The following is a 9701-nucleotide window of genomic DNA, read 5'->3' as shown; positions in this document are numbered from 1 at the left end:
CCTTTATTAGTTCATCAGTGGCATAGCTGCTTCCCTAGGGTCCCTTGCCCAATAAACACCTTTCCTTGATGGGCTTCACTGAAACAGCTTGGTCACAAGGAAACCCAGCATTATTATTAGGTCATCAGTGGCATAGCTGCTTCCTCAGGGTCCCTTGCCCAATAAACACCTTTCCTTGATGCACTTCACTGAAACAGCTTGGTCAAAAGGAAACCCATCATTATTATTAGGTCATCAGATGCATAGCTGCTTCCTTAGGGTCCCTTGACCAATAAACACCTTTCCTTGATGGGCTTCACTGAAACAGCTCGGTCACAAGGAAACCCAGCATTGTCATAGAAGAACCTTTGTGATCTACAGACACTCACACACTGCATTTAGAACTATGGTTGCCGAGTCAATATTCTCTCCAAAAAAGCCTACAGTCAACATTTACAGAGTAAGTACTACTTCATACATTGTAGGCACACAAAGAACGTGACTCCCAATATCCCCAGAGCTATGAAACCATTAAGAGCTCATTAGAATATTGTGCAGTCTGACATAATAACTGCTGTTATGTTGGGCAGGGTGGCCGGGAGTTCACAATTTTATCTGTCACCATTGATATTCTCTTCAAAAAAGCCTACAGTCAACAATTAACGAGCAAGTACTACTTTATACATTGTAGCCACACGAAGAACGTGACTCCCAATATCTCCTGAGCTATGAAATTGTTAACAGCTCATTAGAATACTGAGCAGTCTGAATGGTTGCCGGTATGTTGGGCGGTGTGGCTCGGAGTTCACAATTTGATCTGTCCCCATTGTAAATTCTATGAACATGGAACCATGTCACCTATAAAACAGAACAATTTGATCACTTTACAGAAGCTGCAACATTGTACAGCTTAATGTCCGTGTTTTTTTTTTTATAGCACAATATGTTTTTTTTTGTTGTTTTTTTTTATTTTTTATTTTGTATTGTTTCCATAAAAGTTTACATAAACTATAATACTTTAATATTTTTGATCCTGCAAAATATATTTATATATTTATATATATATCTATATATTTTTTTTTTTTTTATTAATTTATATTCAAAGACTACTTCAACGTACAATACAACAACTAATACCACAGGAATAAAAAAAAAAAAAAAACTGTTACACCTATTTTTATTTTACTAATTTGCAGAATCTAACCAAGAAGTTAGTCTTCTTTGTTCCGACATGCACAATTGGCTCCCTTTTTCTTCTCCTGAGGGTTCAGTTCCCCATAAATAAAACCCACATGTTCAACACCTCTGAGGTATAACTGTGGGCACACGCATAAACTGATAAATACTTCCTACGATGGCCTTTCCGAAGCTTTGACCACTGTCAAGACGTAAAACTGTCATTACTTATATAACAAGTACATAAAATATCAAACAAAAAAAAAAAAGGGCAAGCCACCAGTGCTTGCAAATCAAAAGGTTTTCATCTTTCAGTGCAAACGTAAAGCAAATATTTAGCTATTCAGGTGCAGTTTAAAAAAAAAGGACAGTCGGGCTTACTTAATAAGGCAATGCAACGTGCAGCAAGCCATAGCAGCCAAGTTACAGCTTATGGAGTCAGGCAAAGCAGACTCCTGATTGGCCGCCAGGTAAATTTGGCTTTGCACAATAGTAATGCGCAGGACACTGCTTTAGTGAGTAAGCCAAAAAATATCCGTCAATCACGGTGTAGCCCCGAAACCAACATAAATGCTGGTCTGTAGTCTACTGAACGTAGACTTCAATCAAAGCTTAGAACACACCATACTGATCTGTTTTGCCTATTTGGTAATGTGTGTTTGGCTGGAAGCTACTTTCAGTTGTGCAACACCAACAAAGAAGCAATACAGAACTGAATGCATGTTAATTCCTACATAGAAACTCTTTCAAGACATAGAATAGTGTTAAATAGTTACAAAAAAATTACTGCTGAGTGCAATACAAATCGACTTCTTCTGGAAGGGTGCATTTAAAAAGAGCACTTAAGCTTCCGACACTGACCACTAGGGGCAGCGTTCACAGCGCACACAATAAGGAACAGGCGATGTGTAGGCGCCCCCCTACCAGCACAATAAGGTATTGCCACGTTGCAATCAACATTAGAGTGAAGTGTCAAATGATTTTTCTGGAGTTCCGGCCTCTCCTTCCTCTTCGTGATCCAGGCTTTTATGGTTTCCAGAAATGGGAGATTTGCCGCTGTCAGGCGTTAAGAGTGCAGAGCTATGTTCACCATCCTCGCTAAATTTGCCCTTCATAGCTTCCTGGACAAACTCCTGGATTTCCATGGGAAGTCGTTTGAATTTGTCTTGATATTCTTGATCAAGTTCAACCTGCAACTGGAAGACAAACAATGGACATAAGTACAATGTTTGCTATATATTCAAGCAAAACGAATGTTTTTATTAATATATTTTTTTAGATAAAAGCAAAAAATTGCACCCTTCTAACAATCACATGATCACTTAAAGCTTTGCCATAAGACACACTGGGGTTGATGTACCAAAACTGGGGTGTGCAAAATCTGGTGCAGCTCTGCATAGAAACCAATCAGCTTCCAGGTCTTTTGTCAAAGCCTAATTGAACAAGCTTAAAGCAGTGTTCCAGCCTCCCCCCTCCAAAAATTAAAAGTCAGCACTGCAGCTACACACACTGTACACATACTGTAGTTGCTGACTTTTAATATTAGGACACTTCACTGTCCTAGAGTCCAGCGATGTCAGCACCGCAGCCAATCTTTCCATCGGCTGTCGGGTGCTGCCGCCGCCATTGCCGGTAAGGGAATCTGGCGGCCTCCTGGGAGGGTCCCTACTGCGCATGTGCGAAGCGCGCTGCGCATTCGGATTGACTCGGCGGCAGGGGAAGGAGGAAGGGGCCAAACTTCCGAGGGACGGTGCCGTCAAAGGGTGCCTGTCAAAAACAGGTACCCGTTCCCCCCTCCTCCTGAAAGGTGCCAAATGTGGCACCGGAGGGGGGGGGGGGAAGCAAATGAGAGGAAGTTCCACTTTTGGGTGGAACTCCGCTTTACGTTAAAAGCTGATTGGCTACCATGCACCAGATTTTGTACTTTTCAGTTTTAGTAAATCAACCCTACTGCATTCTTTGCATTTCTTTAGACATGCTGGATTGTCCAAGGATGAAAAAGCAAGCCCAAGCACACTTCTGGGGACCCTTACTTCATACAACAACAGGGCAGTAGATAAGGTGGGGATATGGGGGTCCAAGCCACCCCCAGAGTGTCCTAGCTGGTGGCTGCTTTAAGGTGCTGAAGTTGCATTGCCTGGGCATTCTCCTTGCCCCACTGTCCTGTCAGAAGTGGGGAGAATACATCAGAAGCTTTACACGGGTATACCCATGTACAGCCATTCATGTGTGCAGGCAGGGCTTTTTTTCAGCGGGAATGCTGGGAAACACAGTGCCGACTCCTCCAGCACTGAATGTATGTAATAGCAAGGGGTGTGGGGTGTGCTGGAGGGTCAATTGATGCTGGGGGATCTATTGTCACTGGTGGGGATCTGTTTATGTGTAAGGGTCTATTGTTGCTGGTAGGAGATTCAATTGCTGCTAGGGGACTTATGTTGCTGGTAGGTAGTATAGACCAGCAGCTGTAGAAAGAGCCTCCAGGAGCCTCTGTAACTGAACCTCTGATCCAGTGCAGTGCCATCTTAAGAGCATTTAAGGGCCCCAGGCAATGCAGTGCACTGGGCCCCGCCTACACAATCACCCACGAGAATAAAAATGCAAATTATCGATAAGGCTATATTTATTGGTACAGCAGTGCCAGGCTAATGACAGCTGCCAAGTTGGGTGGCTGGGTCCGGTGAACACACACACACAGATGGGAGTCAGACTTGACTGTCCTGTGTGTGCCTGTTCCAGTGGAAGCAGACAGGCAGTTGTGGGCTCCCCCTCCTTGGCCCAAGTGGCCTGACAGCAGTGCAGGGCCGACAGGTGCTTGCCACCTGCTAAGTTCAGCAGCGGGATGCACACGGGAATAGGGACTAATGCTTGGCTGGGTCATTGGGCAAGTAGGGCCCCCCAGGCAAGTGGGGCCCCTGGGCAACTGCCCAGCATGCCCATTTGGTAAGATGGCCCTGATCCAGTGAGCGTGGTTGCAATGCTTTGCAGGCTTCAATTGTTGCTGGGGATCTTATGGTGCTGGTAGGGATCTACTGTTGAGGGAGAAGTCTATTTTTCCAGGCTGCTGGAGGGTCTATTGATGCTGGCTACTGGGAGATCTGTTGTTGCTGATGGGGGTCTATTTTTGGTGGGGTGTATTTTATGTTGCTGGGTGTGGCATTTTGCTGTGGGTGGTCCATTGTTGCTGTATGGGAGGTCTATTGTTGCTTTATGGGAGGTCTATTGTTGCTGGGGTGGGATCTATTGTTGCTGGGGCGGAGTCAGTTGTTGCTGGGAGAGTCTATTGTTGTGTGGGGGATCTATTATTGCTGGGGGAGTCTATTGTTGTGTGGGGGATCTATTATTGCTGGGGGAGTCTATTGTTGCTGGCTGCAGAGGATCTATTTTGCTGCTTTTCTTGTTATCATTACCAAATTCCATAAAAATTATTGAGCAACACTAAATGGTACTTGGTTCTGTATTCTCTAAAAAGGGCAGTACTGGGAGGTAGGTAGGGGGGTGGACAGAGACAATGGGTAACTCAGAAGGGGGGAGTTCCTGCACCTATTCTCTGTGAAAAAAAAGCCCTGTCAATGGGCAACTGTATACAGGATCTGAGCTTGTAGGTATCAATTGAACATAAGTGCAATGATCACCACACTTTTTGTCCAATGACACTTCCTCCAGCTCAGTAACTGAAAGTCCGTACCTTGGTATAGACCAGCAGCTGTGGAAAGAGCCTCCAGGAGCCTTTGCACCTGAACCTCTGATCCAGTGAACGTGGTTGCAATGGTTTGCAGGCTTCAATTGTTGCTGGGGGTCTTATGTTGCTAGTAGGGATCTAAGGGGGCAGTACTGGGAGGTAGGTAGGGGGTGGAACCAAGGGATGGTGCTCAACAGTTGTAGAAAGAGCCTCCAGGAGCCTCTGCAACTGAACCTCGGATCCAGTGAGCGTGGTTGCAATGCTTTGCAGGCTTCTTTGCAAAAAATAAAAAATACACATATACAGTGCTTTGCGAAAGTATTCGGCCCCCTTGAACTTTGCAACCTTTTGCCACATTTCAGGCTTCAAACAAAGATATAAAACTGTAATTTTTTGTGAAGAATCAACAACAAGTGGGACACAATCATGAAGTGGAACGAAACTTATTGGATATTTCAAACTTTGTTAACAAATAAAAAACTGAAAAATTGGGCGTGCAAAATTATTCAGCCCCTTTACTTTCAGTGCAGCAAACTCTCTCCAGAAGTTCAGTGAGGATCTCTGAATGATTTAATGTTGACCTAAATGACTAATGATGATAAATAGAATCCACCTGTGTGTAATCAAGTCTCTGTATAAATGCACCTGCACTGTGATAGTCTCAGAGGTCCGTTTAAAGCGCAGAGAGCATCATGAAGAACAAGGAACACACCAGGCAGGTCCGAGATACTGTTGTGGAGAAGTTTAAAGCCGGATTTGGATACAAAAAGATTTCCCAAGCTTTAAACATCCCAAGGAACACTGTGCAAGCGATAATATTGAAATGGAAGGAGTATCAGACCACTACAAATCTACGAAGACCTGGCCGTCCCTCTAAACTTTCAGCTCATACAAGGAGAAGACTGATCAGAGATGCAGCCAAGAGGCCCATGATCACTCTGGATGAACTGCAGAGATCTACAGCTGAGGTGGGAGACTCTGTCCATAGGACAACAATCAGTCGTATACTGCACAAATCTGGCCTTTATGGAAGAGTGGCAAAAAGAAAGCCATTTCTTAAAGATATCCATAAAAAGTGTTGTTTAAAGTTTGCCACAATCCACCTGGGAGACACACCAAACATGTGGAAGAAGGTGCTCTGGTCAGATGAAACCAAAATCAAACTTTTTGGCAACAATGCAAAACGTTATGTTTGGCGTAAAAGCAACACAGCTCATCACCCTGAACACACCATCCCCACTGTCAAACATGGTGGTGGCAGCATCATGGTTTGGGCCTGCTTTTCTTCAGCAGGGACAGGGAAGATGGTTAAAATTGATGGGAAGATGGATGGAGCCAAATACAGGACCATTCTGGAAGAAAACCTGATGGAGTCTGCAAAAGACCTGAGACTGGGATGGAGATTTGTCTTCCAACAAGACAATGATCCAAAACATAAAGCAAAATCTACAATGGAATGGTTCACAAATAAACATATCCAGGTGTTAGAATGGCCAAGTCAAAGTCCAGACCTGAATCCAATCGAGAATCTGTGGAAAGAACTGAAAACTGCTGTTCACAAACGCTCTCTATCCAACCTCACTGAGCTCAAGCTGTTTTGCAAGGAGGAATGGGCAAAAATATCAGTCTCTCGATGTGCAAAACTGATAGAGACATACCCCAAGCGACTTACAGCTGTAATCGCAGCAAAAGGTGGCGCTACAAAGTATTAACTTAAGGGGGCTGAATAATTTTGCACACCCAATTTTTCAGTTTTTTATTTGTTAACAAAGTTTGAAATATCCAATAAATTTCGTTCCACTTCATGATTGTGTCCCACTTGTTGTTGATTCCTCACAAAAATTACAGTTTTATATCTTTATGTTTGAAGCCTGAAATGTGGCAAAAGGTCGAAAAGTTCAAGGGGGCCGAATACTTTCGCAAGGCACTGTATATATATATTTTGCATAAGATGTTCTTAGGCTTCAAGATGGGGTCTCCATAAGGCCAGTGTACCTCCCATCTAGTAGCCTGTTAGTATTATACTGGTCTTATGATGGCCACTAATATAATCCTAGTGTAAAACATTATATTATGGAAATAAATAAGCACCATTTCTGAAGATATCTTCAACAAATAACCACAGAGCGTAGATATCCCTCGATCTTTATTAGTTCAGTAGCACAATCTTCAGCCTGCTTCGTTCAGAGGTAATATAAGGCTTTCCATGTCTGCTCTATATTTAGTATAATTAAGTGTCCATAAAAGGTAGCGAGCGGAATGCTATAAAAACTAAACTACTTCCTGTTTGCAAAACAAATATAGCTCAGGTCCTACTGGTGACAAGTGACAAGATTCCCACGACTGTTCTGCTAAAAGCTGTATGCATGCCTGCACTAGAAAATGATGTAGTCTCAGGGCACATTCAAGGCATAAAGCAAATATCGGTACAGCAAATTTTGACTGTAAGACAATATTAACAGGTTTATTCGGTAGTAGAAGGAAACTCTGGAAACACAGCTAAATACATAATTAAAATACTTGTAGAGTTACTGTTTTACCTGAATTTGTAGTTTTGGTACAGAATTTTATGCATAAGGCTATAAAATGTAATATTAGAACATAGGCACCTATGTCCAAAATAGCATGAAAGGAAACAAAAAAGAGTGTTTTACAGGGCAACCCTGGGAGACCATCAACATGTCGAATGGAGAATGGCGCATAAGAACCTCCCCGGCAAGTTGGGCTCACACAGGTGCACTGCTGAATCTCAAAACATGGGGCGATTGGGACTTTATTGGTGCCATAGGACTATATATACCCAAAAAGAAGAAAGAGTATAGACACAAGACATATATATATATATATATATATATATATATATATATATATATATATATATATATATATATATATATATATATACACACACACACACATATATATATATATATATATATATATATATATATATATATATATAATTTGTAGTTTTGTGTAGTCAATCTTGTGATATACACAGATGTAGCACCCTCCTAGGTAGGTAGGTGCTAGGTAAAGCATCTATTGCTCCTGCTGCTTATCAGGGGAGCCTGATCTATTAGGTTGCCTGTCACATGTTTCCAGGTGTGATTCACTGGGTCTGAGGGAGTGTCCCCACTGCATCCAATGAGGGAGCTTGTTGGACAGTGGAAGAAACCAAGCCAGTGACACATCATATTCTATGGCAGTCCCAGTGGGAGGGCATTCTCGCAATGCATCCTGGGATTGACCATAAATACGGAGGGGACATGTGACAGGGTGTCTTTGGCGGGAGTCCCAGGAGGAGGTGGACGGCTGTCTCTCCTCCAGAAGTGAGTGAGGAAGGTGGTCTTAGGCGGTCAGCCTAGTGAACCAGGTGTGGAGCGGAGCTGCAGAGGATCCGGTGTAACTGAAGGTGGAGCTGCTGGCAGAGTCCTTTGGGAAAAACAGTGTCTGAGTACTGAGGGACCTGCCAAAGGGTCTGGCCCAGGAAGGGGGACCACTCCATGAAGTCAGGGGATCAAGGAGCTAGCTCACACAGAGAGTATTACAGTAAAGGGGGTGCCATGTAGAAAGCCCTGAAGAATAGGAACAAAAGGGGGTGCCAGGAAGGGCCCTGAAGAGTGTTCTGCAGTACAGTACAGCTTATCTAAAGCAGTTCATTTATTACTACTTCATCGCTATTGACAAGGTGAAGCAGCGGCCTTGCCGCACTCAAGTACAGTTAAACGTCCCAGCAAATTGTGCATAGTTTATTCAAGCTGGAGTATCCCACTCAATCCCTTCTCCTATCCAAGTTCTCAATAAAACAACAAAAAACCAAAACCCCTAGACTGTTTCTTGATTGAGCCAAGCACTAAGCACTGTAAAGTCGCTAAACTATTGTGCTGCTATTGCTAAGGGTAACCCAGGGGAACCCGTCACCAGCAGCTCCTAAGGGAGTAGTGCTAGACATATGTGCCACAATGCATTGTCTGCCAGGAAGGTTACTCTTCTAATGAACTCCTGGTTCAGATTTACCACTTCCTGAACAGAGGTGAGAAGACTGATACACTTTATAATGGCATGTGGTGAGGATCAAAAATACCCATCAAATGGCAGAGGTGCCCCAAGGAATGGAAATAGATATGGCTTGGACTAATATCAGTAGGCATGGAAAAGATACATTTATTGGACATTTGTTGTCCAATAAACATATTTTTTCCATGCCAACTAATATATGTCCAAACCTTTTCTATTACTGTACCTTAGGACACCTCTACCATTTGATGGGGATTTGTGATCTTCCCCTTATGGCATTACCTACCAGACCAACCAGCCTAAAGTATCTGAGTGCAACCATTGTTTCCTAAAGAACAGCATGAAAAAGATGCATGTATTTGACATTGGTGTCTATGCCAACTGATATTTGTCCAAGCCATATCTATTACTGTTCCTTAGTGCACCTCTTCCATTTGATAGGAATTTTAGATCTTCACCATATGATGTTCCAGACCACCAGACCAACCAATCTAGAGTATCTGAGCGCAACCATCGTTTCCTAAACAGCCGCATTAAAAAGATACGTTTATAGGACATTTAATGTCCATGCCAACTGATATTTGCCTAAGACTTATCTATTGATATTCTTTGAGTTGCCTCTGCTATTTGATGGTATTTTTGAGCTTCACCATATGACGTTATCTACACGACCAACCAACCGAGAGCACCTACCAGACCAACCAACCTAGAGTATCTGAGTGCAACCATCATTTCCTAAACAGCCACATGAAAAAGGTAGGTTTATTGGACATTTGATGTCCATGCCAACTGATATTCGTCCAAGACTTATCTATTGCTATTCCTTGAGTTGCCTCTGCTATTTGAT

The 9701-nt window shown here is 43.0% G+C and overlaps 1 protein-coding gene across 1 annotated transcript in view; it reads right to left on the bottom strand.

Moving 5' to 3' along the window:
• Positions 1 to 300: 300 nt before the first annotated feature.
• The window catches only part of PLCB1 (phospholipase C beta 1), a 1154983-nt gene continuing 1145582 nt past the window's right edge, over positions 301 to 9701 (bottom strand). The window contains exon 32 of the mRNA XM_082249959.1: positions 301 to 2345. Within this exon, the coding sequence (XP_082106085.1) occupies positions 2115 to 2345 (231 nt within the window). The 3' untranslated portion in view covers positions 301 to 2114. The remainder of the gene's footprint in view (positions 2346 to 9701) is intronic.

This window comes from Pelophylax lessonae (genome assembly GCF_965119305.1).
Source record: "Pelophylax lessonae genome assembly, chromosome: 3".
In the NCBI taxonomy this organism is placed as follows: Eukaryota; Metazoa; Chordata; class Amphibia; order Anura; family Ranidae; genus Pelophylax; species Pelophylax lessonae.
The sequence above is the reverse complement of the archived record's forward strand: the minus strand, read 5'-3'. Positions and strand labels throughout refer to the sequence as shown.